At 44.4% G+C, this 17777-nt stretch overlaps 1 protein-coding gene across 1 annotated transcript in view; it reads right to left on the reverse strand.

Moving 5' to 3' along the window:
• The window catches only part of LOC8032941 (galanin receptor type 2), an 81107-nt gene extending 73163 nt beyond the window's left edge, over positions 1-7944 (reverse strand). Inside the window, exons 1-2 of the mRNA XM_029970709.2 lie at positions 7931-7944; positions 7567-7776 (exon numbers count right to left, since the gene is read on the reverse strand). Of these exons, the coding sequence (XP_029826569.2) occupies positions 7567-7776; positions 7931-7944 (224 nt within the window). The remainder of the gene's footprint in view (positions 1-7566; positions 7777-7930) is intronic.
• Between the last annotated feature and the right edge of the window lie 9833 nt (positions 7945-17777).

A 17777-nucleotide genomic window follows, 5' to 3' on the forward strand; every position in this document is an offset into this window, starting at 1 on the left:
CGATCTAGATGAGCGTCGTACCGGCGTCCGGCCGTGCATTACTACTGCGTGATGCACGTTCAAGACCCCAGGCTAGCGGTTGTACCGCACTGCCTAAATTTATCCTCTACAGCTGAGAGACAAGTCGCCCGTTGAGGCAGACTACGTTCAGGCTGCATAAATGCGCCCAAACCTCAATGTTGTTTTTTTACACATTTTAGCCTTGTCGTTTGGCCTTATTCTCTCTCCGAAGGCCACCACGATTGGCTCTGTCAAGTGTTTTGCGCGGAAGTAAACGCTCGAGATTCACGAGGGTATGGCGTTTATTTGCTATAGCTTTACACGCAACTTGGGTTGTTTTGTTCTTGTGACATCCTCCCTTAGTGAGTATGACTTCCTCTTTACAAGATTCGTCTTGAAGTGCTGCTCTGTGCATTCCAGGTCTTTTTTTGGTTAGAATGGACTCCGGGGACTGAATTGTGTTCTTGTTTTACTGAATGTTTAACTATACTATTTTGCTTTGCTGACTTTTTTATTGTTCTGCCCCACACCATGCTTTGGCCTCAAAACATTGGACGGCAATATGCTCAAAATAAATCAATTAATTAAATAAGCTGTATTCGGAAGTTTTGGCTGTTCGGTATGACGAAGTTCTCGTATCGCAGAGAAGCGCAGAGGCTATATTAAAATTTGTCAGCGAGATTGCGTTTACACCGAAACCTTGCAACAAGCACCTGAAGCGTTTTAATGGCAGCTCTATTACCATATTCATTCCATATTTGCTCTAAAATTTGTCAAAATACTTATCATTGTTCGAGAAGAAAAAGAAAAACCTCGTGTAATTTTTAATTCAGCGACCACAAAAAGAAAAACAAAAAAAACTGCGGATTAAAAAGGAAATAGTATTCACTGGACGCCATATTTGTGGGTACTGTTTAGAGCGCATGCTCAGAACGAGCTCCCACTAATAGGTTGCTAAGACCGGCAATATTAGCGGTGTGGAATGCACGTTGCAAACGAACTGTGGAAGCTCGCCATCAGCACGCGCTCAGCAGTCGCGCACACAGCTATGGCCGCCAGTGAATACTCCCTATACACCAACCCATCTCTCTGACATCACGCCGCTGCGGTGGTGCTGCTGTCGAAACTGCGCAAGCGCAGACTCTTCATCTCACGCAAAACTGGTTTTTGCCCGCGCGCTCTACCCACAGCTGGTGTGTACAGACGCGCGCTTGCTCGTAAACGGTGTCTTGGTGTAAAGATAATAGAGAGTTTTAGGGAACAGTTTTAGCACATCCGAAACGGTACAATGGTCCCTCCCGTACGAACTGCGTATGTGCTGCTGCAGAAGACTCGCACATGCCCAGTGCGTGTTCGATGGCACGTCGTACCATATCGGATGGGCAAAAACGGTTCCCCAAAGATCTCTAACGTTGGGTCTCAGAAACGAAGGCTGCGGTGATAATCTGAATGCGTGAACGTTATGACCAGTCTTCTAGTGTCGATTTTTTTTATTACTTCACATTTTATTTTGTTTTGTTCCAAACACGCTCAAACGCCACATCAGTTGGCAGACGTGTTCAAGGCACCATACCCATAGTGCAGTGCCCCAGATCCTATCTCTTCAAAGATGTCTCAAGTCAGCACATTTCCAGGAACACTCTCGTAAGAGAGTGTTTATAAGCTTTCTTCTTAAAGGCCGACCTACAGAATTGTCTTCTGCCGGGCAGAAAATCGGTTCCCAGTTTCCTTCTCTCCATTTCCTCTCGCTCTCTTCTCTCCTCCTCTCCCCACAGGAGCGGGGCTCCGAGCTACTCTCCACAGAAAGGAGGAAGGTATCTTCCTTTCTCGAATGGAAAGGAGAAATTGAGGAGAGTTACCTCCTTTCTCCTTGTTTGTCGGCCTTTAAGCTCAAGTTCTCAAACATAAGTTCTTAAGCTTAAGTTATTTCTACCTCCTCATAGTCACTTATTGCTGAAGCAACACAGGGCGCGGAATGTACCGAGTTCGTCGCGTTCTCGGTTGCAACTCTATTCGACACCAGTGTTGCTTCACCGCTCGGCGTTGAACTCGTATCCAATCACACACTTCGAGCAGGAAGCGATGCCCAAGAAAGGCCGGTCACTAGTGCTGCTTGATGTACCTTTGAAAATTGTCAATTAAGGCGATCGGACTTTTAATTAACCCACGCGGAACAATCCAGGCCTTCTGCGAGCTCCCATAGTTGTCTAATTGGCTGTGGAACGTCTTGTGAGCATGCGCAGTAACTCTCTTTTTATGGAATATCAGACACTGCGCAAGCGGAAGGGTGGAAAATTGGGCTAGTGGGTAGTTATTCATCCTGATCTGAAAGTGCACCAAAGACGAGGACAGAGCACGAGAGACGGGGGCTGCGCAAGCGTCCACAGCCCAGCGACGCAGCATTTTTCAGCTGTGTGACAAGCGCTGGAAAGGTACATACTTGGAAGTACGCCACAGACAGATGGTAATGGCAAATACTTTACAAGGGGAATACATCTCCCTCCGAAAACGTCCGACGGCTTTGGTGCGATTGGATGCGCCACAGCCTCGTTATTCCTGCAGTGTCTAAAGAACCATCTCCGATGTCTCGGCGAAACCGGCATTTCGGTGCGTCGGTGGCTGCGCTTTCCCTCGGCGTCGCACGACCGCGTCACAGCGTCGACAGTTCAACACCCAACTATACTTCGATTCACTTGACTTCCGCACGCAACCGACTCTACGAGCTCACGGGAACAATCAAAGAGCGTCAAAAGCACACCACCACATTTTCGCTGTGTAAGGCACACAGCCCGGTTTGGTTATGTTACGTTATGTTACGAGAGGTTACGTCTGCTTAGGTCTGTTGTATTTTAATATCGGAGCTTAAAGACAGCTAGACGAAAGATCAGCTGTTCCACCTTCGTCCTCCTCTTACTCCCGTCTTCCTCTTCCACCTCCTTGCGAGCACTTCTTTCCGACCGAAACCAGACACAACATAATCCCCCCTTTAAAAAAAGTTCCCTAAGGGGAAAATCTGTCCGGCGGATTCCTGCTTCTCTTGGACCTTCGTAGAGTTAGGTGAAGTGGTTGTTCCACATCCATAGTCCGTTGCATCCTAAGAACGAAGGGCGAGGGTAAGACGGACCGGGGAGGAGGAAGCAGACGGAACGCTAAAGAGAGAAGGAGGTTTCCCTCTCTCCTCTCCAGCGTTCCGTCTGCTTCCTCCTCCCAGGCCCGTCTTACCCTCGCCCTTCGTTCTTAGGTTGCAACGGACCATAGTGTATCTCCCCCGGGCCCTGTGTTGTCCTCATGTGACTGTGATCCGACTGGAACATATGCTCGCGATAACCGCGACGAATTCCAACATCCTCCTCCAGATGTAACAAGCGTATTTTGGCCGACTGCTTTTTGAATTCATTCGGGTTGTCCGAACGCTGTTGTTCCCTTCGTTTGGTGTGTGGGAAGTTTCACGCGCACATAGTCTCCCACGGTTCCTTTAAAGGGTCTTGCTCTGCGTCTCTCGTCAGTGTACTGCTTGCTCCGTCGCTGGTAATCAGCGATGTTTTGACGGAGCTGCTGCATCTCGATAGGAGCCAGTTTCTCGAAATTTGGAAATCCGACGATGTCCATTTTCGTCCGCATTCGACGTCCATGAAGCGGTTCAGCCGGGGAGAGTTTCGTCGCCGCATGTGGTGTACTCCGGTAGACGCCCAAGAATTCAGTCAGGCTAGTGCGAATGTTGCTTTGTTCTTGTATCGTAGTCTGGACGTACCCTTTTAGAACTCTGTTAAATCTCTCCGCCTGTCCGTTTGCCTGTGGGTGGTAGATGGCAGACCGACGGTGAGAAATTCCTCTTGTGTCCAGGAACTCTCGGAATGTGCTAGACCGGAACTGTGGACCATGATCCGAAACAATCACTTCCGGGTATCCTTCTCGGCTAAAAATCGTAGTTACAAAGTTGAAAACAACTTCAGCCGTTACTCGAGTACAAAAACCGACCTCTGGCCACTTGCTGAAGTAGTCTACTAAAGTAACCGCAAATCTAAATTCTGGAGGAAGTTGGTAAAACGGTCCCACAATGTCGATTCCTAGCTGTTTCCATGCGGCTGATGGGAGTGCCACTGGTTGAAGAGGTGGTACTGCTATAACCGCTGTCTTGTCGTTTGTCTGACATGTGTTACAGTCTTTGATGCAAGCTTCTACTTCAATGTCCATCCTCGGCCACCAGAAGCGCTGACGTAGACGCTGCTTCGTTCTCACAACACCCGAATGTGACTCGTGTGCTAAGTTAATGAGTCTCCGTCGGATTGAAGTAGGTGGCACCAGCACTTCTCCCCGTAGTAGTACGCCGTTCACCCAGGAGAGGTCTTCTCGTAGTTTGTAGTATGGAGACAGTGCTGTGTCTCGTTGCTGTTCGAGACACCATCCCGTTCTGATACACTGTATCACCCGAGGCAAATCAAGGTCTTGTGTCGTTTTACTTTTGACCTTGTCTATCGTAGGTAATTGTGTACCAGGCAAGTGAATTCGTCGTCATCTTCGCATGTCTCGGAGTGGTCGGAACCATTCCGTGCAGGCAGACAAGGTGCGTCTGCCACCACGCTTTCATTCCCCTTCTGATAGTGAATCTCGTAATCGTATTTTAGGAGTCTCATGACCCATCTGGCTATTCTCATCGGTTATCGACCGGTTCCCTGAGTAGAAAGCAGAGTCACTAGAACCTGATGGTCCATCTTGAGTGTGAAACGTTGGCCAAAAAGAAAAACATGCCACTTCTCGATGGCCTAAAGAGATTTGGGCCATCGACCGAAACCAGACACAACAAGGTCGAAAGTCACCGGGAAGTCCGTGCTTCGTATGGAGCGTGGCCACCAATCGAAGGAGTTGATTTTCATCGAAGTACGAAGCGCAGATGTCCCGATGATTCAAAACGTAACGTAGAAAACGTAAGCAAGCACCACTCTGTGAATGAACCTTTACCGCTCATTCACACTGGAAGCGGATCCGCGTTCGCAAAGCGGTTGCGAACGCGGTTGTATAAAGATCCAGTACAATTGCACGCGCACTTCATGTCATGGAGTGCGCGTGCAATTGTACTGGACCTTTATACACGTTTGCAAGAAAGGCTCCTGTGCGCTGCCATTTTGAGCGATGCTGGCGCCCCGTACCGTTTCCGCCATGCTGGGGTGCGCCAGGGGCACGTCATTGGGGTGCGCGATGACAAGATGGTGCCGTTTGCTGCCTCGCCGATGGCTTACGTTAGCGGCACACTTACTGTCTCGGAACGCAGGAGGAGGTATCCACACAGAATCGTAGCGTAACATATTGTAGGACGGGGCATCTTTCAGGGTTGAAGCTGACTTTATAACGATCGCAGCCTCTGTTCCTGCATGTTGTGGAAGCCAGAGCTGCCGCGAGCGCAGCCATCGTTGATGCAAAGGCTTGCGACTTTTGGCGTATTCTGAAGAGAGCGCCTTGAGACTTTAGATCTTTTTGAAAATTTTCGATTTGTTACCGCTTTAGGCATTTTATTTAATATTCCTTGCTGTTTCGCTGATGAAGACGACACGTGTACGTTTTATAATTACTTTTTTTAATTTCTTTCTGCGCTCAGTGGTGTACGTTTCGGCGAGAGACGCTTGGCAACATTGTACGACAACCAGCGAACGTCCTGGCTGGAGAGTAGGTCCGCCTCACCTTGGCGCGCGGTTCGAGGTTAAGCCAGGATTTCACTTGCAAAGGTGTATACAACCGCGTTCGCAACCGCTATGCGAACGCGGATCCGCTTCCAGTGTGAATGAGCGGTTAGGCTGGTTCACAAAGCACCGCTTCTTTACGTCACGAAGATGGCGTACGCTTATGTCGAAGTACAATTGGAAGTCACCGGCACTTTTGTGCTTCGTAAGGAGCATTGCAACAAGTTCGTGGAGTAGCTCGGCACGCGGAATCGGCGACGTGAGCTATCGAAAGCGTCGCTGTGGTCGGCCCATCCCAATTGGCCGAATGCTGACTATGACGTCAGCAAAGGATGTCTCATTGCCGGAATTAAGAGGAATGTAAGAACTTCAGTTTTGACGGTGTTGGCAGTGTTGCTTTGAGAGCTCTATCATTTCAGGCTTCCACTATGCCGATTACAAACACCATCGAACTTGTTGTACACAGGGTAATGACGTCACAAAAGGTAACCAAACGAGGGCGCCACCGAAACATCTCGCCGCTAATACCATGCACAAATGTGCCAGTGACTTCCGGTCGAATTTCGACGTAAGCGTGCGGAAGCTTCGTAACTAAGGTGCCTTTATATGCGCTTTGCTTAGGGTAGTGGCATCTGGCCATTTTGTTCCACACGCTTATTTTTCTTTTTTGTTCAGAAGCTCGTGAAAGAACGTGTCCCTGCAAGCGGTTGTGGCGCTGACTGTGCTCTGGCGCCATATTGTTTTCGTCAATTTCTTTGTATTTTCAACGTGAGCGCGTGCTGTCGGCATCGGGTACTACTAGAGCCACTAAATAAGCTGCGCTTAGAGTATCGGCACTCCGTTCCCCGACATTGTTGTGGGCGCCGCCATTTTGGCTCGTATGCAGAACAGACGCAACGGCCGATCGTCATGATTCAAAAGTGCGACTTCCAAAGCATTAGATTCGGTGTTAGGAAGGTAATGTAATATTGCTTTGCCCTGTCGCGAACGGTTTGAACATTTGTGGAGGGCGGAAAAGCATTTCCTGTGATTTCAGATAAAGCTTCAGATAACTGGCAACCATGATTTTAAGCCACAATATGGCCAAGTGTCGTTATTCTGAAGCGTAGCTTATTTAGTGGCACTAGGTACTACAAAGGGTGGCATTACCCTAAACAGAACGACATTGAGGTACCTTATTCGTAACGTAAGAAAAAGGGTGCTGTGTGAACTAAAATCACTAGATCCTGAGAAAGTAGTGCCAGTTCTTTCCCTGCCTGCAAGCCATACACAAACAAAATACTAACGTAAACACAACCAAACCTCGCAATGCAAGGTAAGGGGCTGATCTGACTCTGTTGCCACGGAAATCGACACTTCCATTCAAATGTTTGAAGTTTCAAAAGGATCGTTCTCAATTAGTCGCGCCAAGTTCGCAATGGAGCACCTACGTACTGAAAGCGTACGTTCCTCGCCAACATAAGTGCCTTTCGCACTGTATATGCAATCGACTTATCAATCATGCTTGTCGCTTCAGATCTCTTACAATGATAGTGCACTTATTGCCTGTTTTAGGAGAGGAAACGTATTTTTCAATTACACGAAGCATCGACACCTCATGTCGGGACTGTACGAAGATGTACACTCGTTTCGTCAGTGTGTGAATAGAAAAATAACGGTATACAAGAAACGTGTCTATAAAGCTACCCATTACTGGCAAATTTTGATCGGCTCACCAAGAATGGAGAAGCCAAAAAGAAATCGCTCATTCCATAAACCAAAATGGCGACCATGCGTGGAGCCTGGCGCTACTTTCCTAGGATCCAGCGACTTTATAGTGTGAACCAGCCTGAGAAAAAATGAACGGAGTGCAATATTTTATATTTAAAAAATGTATTTGGTGACGGCCCACCTCCTGAATCCCGGCTCGAGGGTGATGAGGCAGCTTCTCCTCGAGATACTCCCGTACTGGGACCACAGGGTGTCGGACTCTGCCTTGGCCGGGTGCAGAAAAGGCGCGGCCAGGAGGCAGGGCACCGTCCACACTCCCAGCAGAATGCGCTTGGCCCGGGCCTTGCTCTGTTGCACCCGGGACACGAGCGGGTGCACGATGGCCAGGTACCTGGGAGGACAGAGGACAGGTCAAGGTCCCGCTTAAAGCGAGACTCGACACACCACGAAGTGCTGATTGTTTGCGTCCTTTGCTCTACAACAATAGTCGTAAACAACGGCCTGCGAGACACGAGAGGGATTAAAAAATTATAATCCGCACAAACGTTTGGTTGCCCATGTTGTACAATCTTTTCAGAACCTAACTTTCTCGCGTATCTTCGCATTACCCCGGGACAGTGAATAGGAGGTGCTTCTGCCGACTGATAGCCCGCACGGCTGGTAGCAAAAAGGGGGCAACATTGGGAATGCCTATCCACCGAGCCATTGGACACGAGCACTGCGTCACAGATCAGAAAGGGGCACGGACATTTGACGTCAGAACGCCGAGTTCTGATTGGATAGATTAGGGGGTAGACCTAACGCAAGCTACCTTTCTCTCCATTGCACTCGTCGAACGCCTTAGAACGCGGAACGAAAGGCGTCAGGCGTTCGGCTGTGGCATTCGAACGCCTTCGACGAGTGCAGTGGAGAGAAAGGGAGGTAGCTTTATATCTACCCTCCAGGGCCGTACCCAGAAAAAAATTTCGGGGGGGAGGGGGGGGGGGGGGGTTTCGGGGACAACGGCGGCCATTTTGAAAGTGTCTATTGTCTTATTTTCGCTTATGAATCATGTTCATCGGTAGCATATAATGGAGAGTTACAGCAAACCGGAGAACCGGTCCCGGTTTGGTACCCGGTAGCCGACCGGCGCCACTGCGCGTGCGCAGAGGTGGAGATTAAAATCGGCTGGCTGCCAGTGCACCGACCAGGGCCGTACCCAGAAAAAAATTTCGGGGGGAGGGGGGGGGTCAGAACCCCCTAACCCCCCCCCCCCCCCTGGTTACGGCCCTGCTACCCTCTAATCCTTCCAATCAGAGCTCGGCGTTCCGACGTCTCCGCGCCAATATTTTTTCCCCCTCTCTCTCAGATTCTCAGCGCATAGAACAACATTTTCGAAGCACGAACGTACCACTTCGCAAAAGGGCATTTCAGACAGCGTTGAACAATGTTTTGTTGGGTTCTAAGTTTCCTACTATTCGTGGGGTACTCCGATGCAGGGATGCAGTTATATTCCCATTTACAGCACTAAACGCCATGGTTATTTTTCTTCAAGTTACAGGGCTGGCGCTTGCGCTAGAAGACAACAATGGCGGGCTAACCTCCTTATCATTCACAAGCCGTCCAACATCCCATAATTTTTTTCATGTTCTGATGCGTTTTTATTTCTCTACTGCGGACTAGCCTCCTAGGGTAGCTAGTGCGTGACCGTGCCTATATCCCTCCACTTGCGGGCATTCGTTGTCCGAAGTGACGGAAATCACAAATAACTTGTTGTATAAGAATATTCAACGTCCGATGCATCTTTAATTTTCTTTGTGCTGCGATATATGTTTCATCGTTTTCATCTTCAAATTATGAAGAGCGAATTGTTCACGGGTCTTGGTAAAATCGTTTGTTGTCACCTTGCTCACTGTTCCAGAGGAGACCAAGTTTTCTACTCGGACAATTTCCTTTTAGCTTCTCATTAGTTTCTGGACCAGGTACGTGACCACCGTGATTGGCCCACGGCGGGCTATGCAGCTGCTCAGGAATTTGTTTTATAGTGTAATCGGATGGGATCGTGCCTCTGTCGAACACAACTTTGGAAACACTGCCCCGTCAGATTATTTTTTTCAAAGCTTGGAGAGTCAACAAGGCCCGCGGTGCCGCGTCTAGTGAGGGCGATTATGTGATAATACAATAGACAAGATGAAGACATTATGGCAGTGAATATTACACTATCGCCCCGGCCGAAGTATGGAATTTTACAAAGTACTGAATTTCTGGAAAATAACCAGCAAGGAGACAAATCGACAAATAGAAACAAGCAAAACGAACTAAACAAAAAATCTCCAGAAACTTTGCCGAACCCCGAGGCAGGGCCGATTTTTAACAAAAATAGAAATAAAAAAAAAAAGATTCTCTATTCCTACCAGGCAACTTTGCGATTATTTTTAAACGTCTTTGCATATATAAATCTATTTGTGTTACATGCATATTCATTTCTTTAGCCAATCATTTTTGATAGGTGGCCATATACATATATAGGCTTCTATGTGCGCACTATAATAGATGCTCTGAAGTTTCAATGGTCGTCTATTTTCTATCAGGGCAAGCACATATCGGTACTAACGTACTTCTTACAAACACATGCATATTCAATTTCTTTGTCTACCCCTTTTTAACACGCGCTTACGTAATGCCAGGGTCTGTTTTCAAACTGTTTTACCGTCTTCGAAAATAAATGTCCTATCTTTCAGAAATTGCTCTTTTTTTTCTTTTTTTTTATGTATTCAGTATAGATTACGTGAAAGTTCGCTAAAAACATCCCTTCTAAGCGCACCACGCACATGTTGGCTCAGTACGTACTTCACGCTAGATATTTTTATATATATTTTTTTCAATAATAATAATAATACTTTATTTACTGAAAAGAAATATTTTACACAAGATAGCATACTGGCCCACGAAAGCAGAAATGCTTGTGTGTGGGTCCAGGCAGCCAACAAAACACTGCATGCATCATTACACATAAGGAAGAACTGTGCACTATGCAAACGATTACAACTTTTTATTCACAGGTAACAGCAGAGAGCGTTTGACACCATTCTTTGACTTTTAGTTTTACCACGCGAATGGGTGTTAAATTACTTAAAGTTTCAGGCAACGCGTTAAATAATGCAGGGATGTAATATTTCCTTTCTTTTTTACCATAATTTGTTAGAACTTTCGGCAACACAAATCTCTCTGTACGCCTGAGATTTCTTTTCTTAACCTCGTATTTGAAATCATTTTATAATAATTACTTGCTATTGCTACATATTTATAAAATTGATCGAATGAGAGTATGCCTGGTGCCTTAATTTTTTCTTCCAGTTCTAAGACATCATGGACTGAACCATATGAAACGTTATTCCCAATATGCTTTATGACCCTACCAATTTCCTTTCTTTTGTACCCTGAACAATTCCCGTATATCGTTATTCCATACCGTAAGATTGACTCTCCTAGAGCTTTGAAAATAGACTGCCGTAATTTTACGCAGCATGCACTTTTTAGTTTGTATATATACGCGGATACTAAACGGAGCCTTCTAGGAATATGTACTAACTGCTGTTTCCAAAGTGCGTGCTCAGCAAAAAATATACCTAAATATTTGACTGAAGACTCGTATGGTAATGGCTTGCATCTGCACATTGACTGATCTTGCTCATGAAGGTGGAGATATATGTTTGTCTTAAGTTCAATGCGCTTATGAGGGTTACGGAAACATACTAGCTTAGTTTTTTTGGTATTTAGAGAAATTTCGTTACTCGAGGACCAATCTATTAATAAGTTTATCTCACTCTGAAAAAATATGAACCGCCTGCTCGTAGTCATAATGTGGTAATAATAAAACGGTATCGTCGGCATAGTGAAACATTTTAGACTGAAACGGTATTGATCTTAGGTCGTTTACATAAATATTAAAAAAACAAGGGGCCTAAGGTGCTGCCCTGCGGCACCTTACATTCGATTCTTACTTTTTCACTTGTGTTGTGACTAATTTTGACCAGTTGAAATCGGTTGGTAAAGTAGTTTGTAAAGAATCTGTTAAAAGGACCTCTGAAACTGTGCTTTTCGAGTTTACGTAATAGAATTTTATGGTCTAATGTGCCAAATGTTTTAGATAAATCCACTGTAGATATGCTTTGGAACGAATTCAAAACGGCACGTGTGTCTTATGTTTTATTCCACAACGAAAAACCCTTGGATAACGCGAGAAATCATCCATGTAAAGCGCAAAATAAATAGGCTTCGTAAGAAGGCAAAGAAAGCCAGAACTCCTCTAAATAAGAACAAAATGGCATTACTCAACAGCGATCTCGGACAAAAAATCAAGTCGGCTAAATACAAATTTTTCAATATCACTCTTCAGTCGTTTATTCAATCTTCACCCGTCAAATTCTGGAACTATGTCAACCCAAAAAACTAATCTAGTCTAGAAACGCTCTTCGGTGACAAAGCAAATCTTGCGAAAGCCTTCAATCATTATTTTCTTTCGGTCTTTACAACAGATAATGGTAATGCACCCTCATTCGCGTCCCATTCCCCAGTCTTGGCTGTAAATAACGTTGTAATTACCGAACAGGGTATTTTATCTCTTCTACTCAACCTGAACACAAAACAAAAAGTGCTGGGCCGGACGATATACCAAATGAATTTCTAAAAAGATACGCCGAATGGGTAACAAAATATCTTGTTATAATATTTACACAATCACTTAACAAAGGGCAACTCCTAAAGACTGGAAGTTAGCGAAAGTCATCCCCATTCATAAATCTGGAAACAAAAACGAATTCGCAAACTGAAGGCCCATCTCCCTTACTTCAACTTGCTGTAAATTGCTCGAACACATTGTTCTGAAGCATGTCTCCACCCACATCGAGAATAATCAAATACTTACTCCATATCAGCACGGTTTCAGACGTCACCTTTCAACAGTGACGCAACTTGTTGAAAGCATTCACGATTTTTCCACTGTCATAAACAATAGAGGACAGGTTGACGCCATATTCATCGATCTATCAAAAGCCTTTGACAAGGTATCTCACCCAAAGCTATTGTTTAAGCTAGAATCTATACTAGGAGCAAGAAAAATTCTCAGGTGGATTGAAGACTACCTTTCAGATCGCTACCAGTACGTAGCAATTAATGCGCACTCATCATTCAAAGGCAAAGTTTCATCGGGAGTCCCACAGGGATCAGTACTGGCACCTTTTTTGTTCCTAATATACATAAATGACTTGGTCAAAGATGTGAACGTAAAAATTCGCCTCTTTGCTGATGATTGCATACTTTATTCACAAATAAATAACCCAAATGGCCAGATTAACCTAAATAATGCGCTTCAACACATCATAAATTGGTGCCACGACTGGCAGATGGAAATAAATTCGAATAAAACTGTATTTATGACCATAACCAATAAAAGACAACAATACTCCTTTCCTTACCAGATAAACAATAACCTCTTGGAACAAGTCGGTGAATACAAATACATCGGCCTCAATATAAATCAAAATTTGCGTTGGGACTCACACATTCACTCCACAACTAATAAAGCTCTAAACAAACTGAGTTTCCTTAAACGAGTCTTAAAATTTGCATCTCCTGCCACTAAATTACTAGCCTACAAAACTTTAATACGTCCTATGCTCGAGTACGCCAACGTCGTCTGATTCCCCCACACAGTCTCCGGCATCAATAAGATAGAAAGAGTTCAGAGAATGGCCTCGAGGTTTATTTGCAATAAGTATAGTAGGCACGTCTCTCCCTCTGAACTTTGCAGGCAACTGGGTTTCTCTTCTTTAGAAAAAAGAGCAAAAACAGCTAGACTTAAATTTCTATACGAATTAGCCAACGATCGTTCCAACCTACCAAAAGAAAATTATCTTATCCATACAAGCAAACGATTTACATGGTACAACCATGGCAAGCTTTACGAGGAAGACGTCGCTCATCATAACTGCTTTAAATTCACTTTTTTTCCCGAACCATTAACGAATGGAACTACCTGCCTCAAAATGTTGTTCAGTCCTCTTCTATTGAAATCTTCCTCGACTACGTAGATGCCCACTTTTCATCATAAACTAATATTTTATGCTGTTTTTAAAAGTGCAATGTATCTATTGTATTGAAGTTGTTTACTAATTTTTCATTCTCGACTTCTATATTTGCTTTGAATATTTACCTGCAAATTATGTGTTGAACATTTTTTTTCTGCTTGTAATATTTCAAACTGTACTACCCTACAAAAACCCCGAATGGGGTTAGTAGTATTGGAAATAAATAAAATAAATAAATAAACAAGGCAAGCGCTATCTTATTATTTTCAAGTGTCTCATTTACACAATGGGAGAAATCTACTAATAGTGAAACTGTACTTCTTTGTTTTCGGAAGCCATACTGCGCGTCATTTAATAACAAAAATTTGTCGCAAAATCTATTCATGCATTTTTAAACCCATTTCTCTCGAATGTGAGCGATCACAGGTAATATAGATATGGGTCTATAATTTCCAACTTCTTTCTTATTACCATTTTTATAAAGCAGCCTTAATATTGATACTTTTAGCCCTTCTGGAATTTCACCCGTTGTCAAGCAGCCGTTGAGGATTTTAAGTAGCATTAGTTTTAACTTCGGATAGTTATACTTTAAATCCCGTACACAAATTTCATCTATCCCCGGTACCTTTGTAATTGACATTGAGTTGATAATATCGAACAATTCTTGTTCGTGTAGTTCTGCTAAGTGTGCCGAATATAAGCAGCCGATCTGTTCAGCTGGATTTTTTTCCACATGCGGCAATATATTCTGCTTTAAGGCTTTTACAGTACGAACAAAACTGCTATTGAAGGACTGGGCCAGTTCCGTGTAGTTTTCTATATCGGGAAAATTATTTATTATTGTATCGTCAATGTTATTTGTTTTGTTTTTCTACCAATTAACTCATTTACGAGATACCATGTTTTCCTTGAATTTTCTGCTGAAGCAAATTCGTTTAAGTAATGCTTCTTCTTTGACAATCGAATTCTAGCTGTTACTTTATTTCGGAGTGCACGAAATTCATTTTTACGATTTTCATCACCGGGATTTTGCTTGCATCTTTGCCACAATTTCTCTTTTTGATGACATAGTTCTAAAATATCGTCATTAATCCACACATGTTCTGTTTTTTTTTTATCTTTGTAATCGTGGAAGAGGTTTTATAAATCTCTTTAAATCTATTTACGAGCATATTGTAAGTGGTGATATGATCATACATTCCCAATGAATTCCAATCATACGCGCTAATCAGACGGTCTATCTTTTTATCATCTAAGATTGTTTTACGCACTGTGCGGTTGGACGTGTAATTGGCTGGGTTTTCTACCAATACGGCAAGAGCTATGCAATAATGATTCGCGACTTTTTCTTTAATCACTGCAGGAACTAATGTCACATTTCCAAGTCTAGTTATTATATGATCAATACATGACTTAGTTATTTTACAACCGTAATATTCTTCTCTCGTGTAATCTAGTATTACGTTCTCTAGACCAAATCATAACCAGCTTCACAGTTTAAAATATATAAGTTTCAATGACGAACTGTACGAAGCGCCATCTATGAGCAGTGGTACCACTGAACTAAAAAAAGACCGCGAATTTCGCACCTGTACCAATGACGAAACGTGCGCGAAGCGCCATCTATGCACAGTGGTAATGCTGAGCCGGGAGAAAACCGCCAACTGCACACCTGCGCCTTTCTGAGTGAAAGTTTCAAAACGTAGCGGGCCAGACGCTGAAAAAGAAACAGTTTGCGTCCTGTATTGAAACATTTGGACTAAGTTCAAGAACCAGTCTACATATTAAATTTACTTTTGGAGGCGTTATGGCAGAAATATGTCTCTGGACAGGACATCAGAGACCATGGTCCCTGACCGCATTACAAATGCAAGGTGCGCGGCTAGACCCGAGCTTAATATGATCGGCCATCTTTTGTCGGTATTGGTCGATAAGGTTGCAGATGAAAGAATCCAGAAGCACAAAAACGCGAATGTGGTAGAGAGTTTTAGAATAGAAGGCCAGAACGATTTGGGTGCCCCAAGACAGCTTGAGGCGATGTACTGCACATGCGAAAAAGTTACGCGCATGCGCAGTGCGAAGCGCCGAGCTGTTCGAAAGACACAAAGCGTTGAGACCCCCTATTCTAAAACCTTTCAATAGGCCACACTCTTCCTTTCTTCAGCAGCCAGAGATCATGCTTGCCGACAACTTAATAAATAATTAAAAAAGTTTATAATAATAATAAAACAGGTACAATAGCGATCAGCATATAAAACATGTAAAATAATCAAAACATGCTAATAATTTTTTTTTTTTTTGGAAAGCGTTAGGCTCAGGGGAGTTATGTAATAATATATCAGGCATGAGAAAAAAAAATAGAAGTGGCGATGCAGGCGTGGTGGTTTCTTTCCTGGAAATTGGTGATGCCGCGCGCAATAAATAAGGACAGGGATAGGCAGTACACAAGACGAGAGCTGAACTTCAAGTAAACAAACTGAGGTTTTACGGGAAAAAAAAAAGACAAAAGTGAAAGTCAACATAGGGCAAGGGGTACTTATTTTGAACACCTAAACAAAACTTTTATTAGGCAACTCATAAATATTCAAGCAGCATGTGCGCAAAGAAGAAAAAAGAAACCCAGATAAAAAAAAAAATCGGAAAGTGAAAAAGTCATTTAAAGGCCCGACGTACACTTCGCGCTTTCCACTTTTGCTCGCCTCCTCCTTTCCTATATCCTCTCCACTTTTTACCTTGCCCCGACTGGGCTCTCCTCGCAGCTTAGGAAAGGGGAGCGCTGAGAGGATTATCTTCCCTGCAGAAAACCGAGGTTGTACATCGGCCTTTAACACATGCAGGACTAAGGCTATGTCATGCATTAGTGTTGTCTAATTTTTTTATGTGTTTTGTTTTGATCGGGTCGGCTCTTTTTTCGCATGTGGATTGTGCAACGTTTACATGTCTCTGAAAAATGTTTCGTTCAAAGTACGCCTTGTGCGCTGTTGCGTCTCATTTTTCTCCGCGTGCTTTTTGGCTTAAAAACCAAGTCTGAATGAAAACATCGGTCGGTGCATAGGTTTACTAGTCTGCATAAATTTCCGTAGAACTACGGGTAGGTTTCAGATTAGTGTGTATAAAAGTACCGAACTTTTTTGTGTGTGTGTATTTGCGATTGGCGTTGAATCGAGCAAACGAGCAAGTCAGCAGATAAGAAAGGACGCGCGTGCGCACTGCCAACACCACCTAGACAGAAGGCCTCCGCATGGTTTCCTCTTCCTCTATGAAACGTCATCACAGTCGGATCGCGCTCGGTCGGCTATTGGACCCGAGTCCGACCTTCGACGCGCTGATTGGCCACGAGCCGCAGCCGAACACTGACGCAGCACTCGTGCCCAATCTCTCGCCTCGATCGATCTGACTATCATGACGCGTGTGGAGGCCTTCTGTCTAGGTGGTGTTGGCACTGCGCGGTTCTCGGCAGCAGGCGGCGCGCTACGCTCTGGTGTGATCTGCGTGACGTCACTTCCGTGACACGTGACATCAACCTCCCAACTTTGGACGCCCTTCCATGAGCGGAGAAAGACGCAGTTCTACGTCAAAACAACCAGCCCAGCCTCCCGCCTAAATTTTACTAAACATTTACTGAAACTACGTGCCCCATAAGAAAACAGCAGCCTAATCGCGTGTAGACGTGATTATGGAGTGATTGTTTTTTTTTTGTTTTTTGTTTTTTCATTTCACGTAGTTTCAATAAATGCATGGTCGAAGTTCATCGCTCGTTCCTGTCTACTGCCTATATCAGACCTTGTTTGTAGCAAACTGTATCTCCCAATTGTAACATAAAAAAAGATATTGCTATAGACCCCTGTGAGACTCCCGGATGGATGGATGGATGGTAATGGCTATACCCTTTGTAACGGGCGGCAGCTTGCGCCACCTAGCCCAACATTTCGTCATCCCTCCTTTTATATATTTTTTTCATTTTTTTTCACCTTCGAAAGACAGCCCTCTGTTGGCAGCTGTGAATTCTCCACACAATGGCGGACTAAAGCCGCAACGTCACAGCGCATTTGCGTCTGGTTGGGTTAGAACTTAGAAGACAAAAACACACATAGAGAAAAAGGTGATGAGCGCAGTGACGTAAGATTTTCGACACCGTTTGATTGGCTTGTCGGCTCCTAGCATTGACCGCGTCCGATGTTCGCGTATATTATCGAATGACTTGCACTTTCCGGGATGTCAGTTGTCCCGTCGCTGTGCAGTGGCTCCTACCTTCTAACAATCGGCACGTGACTTTCGAAAGGGGTCTATTGTCACCAAAGAAGCAAATAGAAAAAAAGGAAGG

Source organism: Ixodes scapularis, unplaced genomic scaffold (genome assembly GCF_016920785.2).
Source record: "Ixodes scapularis isolate PalLabHiFi unplaced genomic scaffold, ASM1692078v2 PGA_scaffold4__175_contigs__length_147842914, whole genome shotgun sequence".
Classification (NCBI taxonomy): Eukaryota; Metazoa; Arthropoda; class Arachnida; order Ixodida; family Ixodidae; genus Ixodes; species Ixodes scapularis.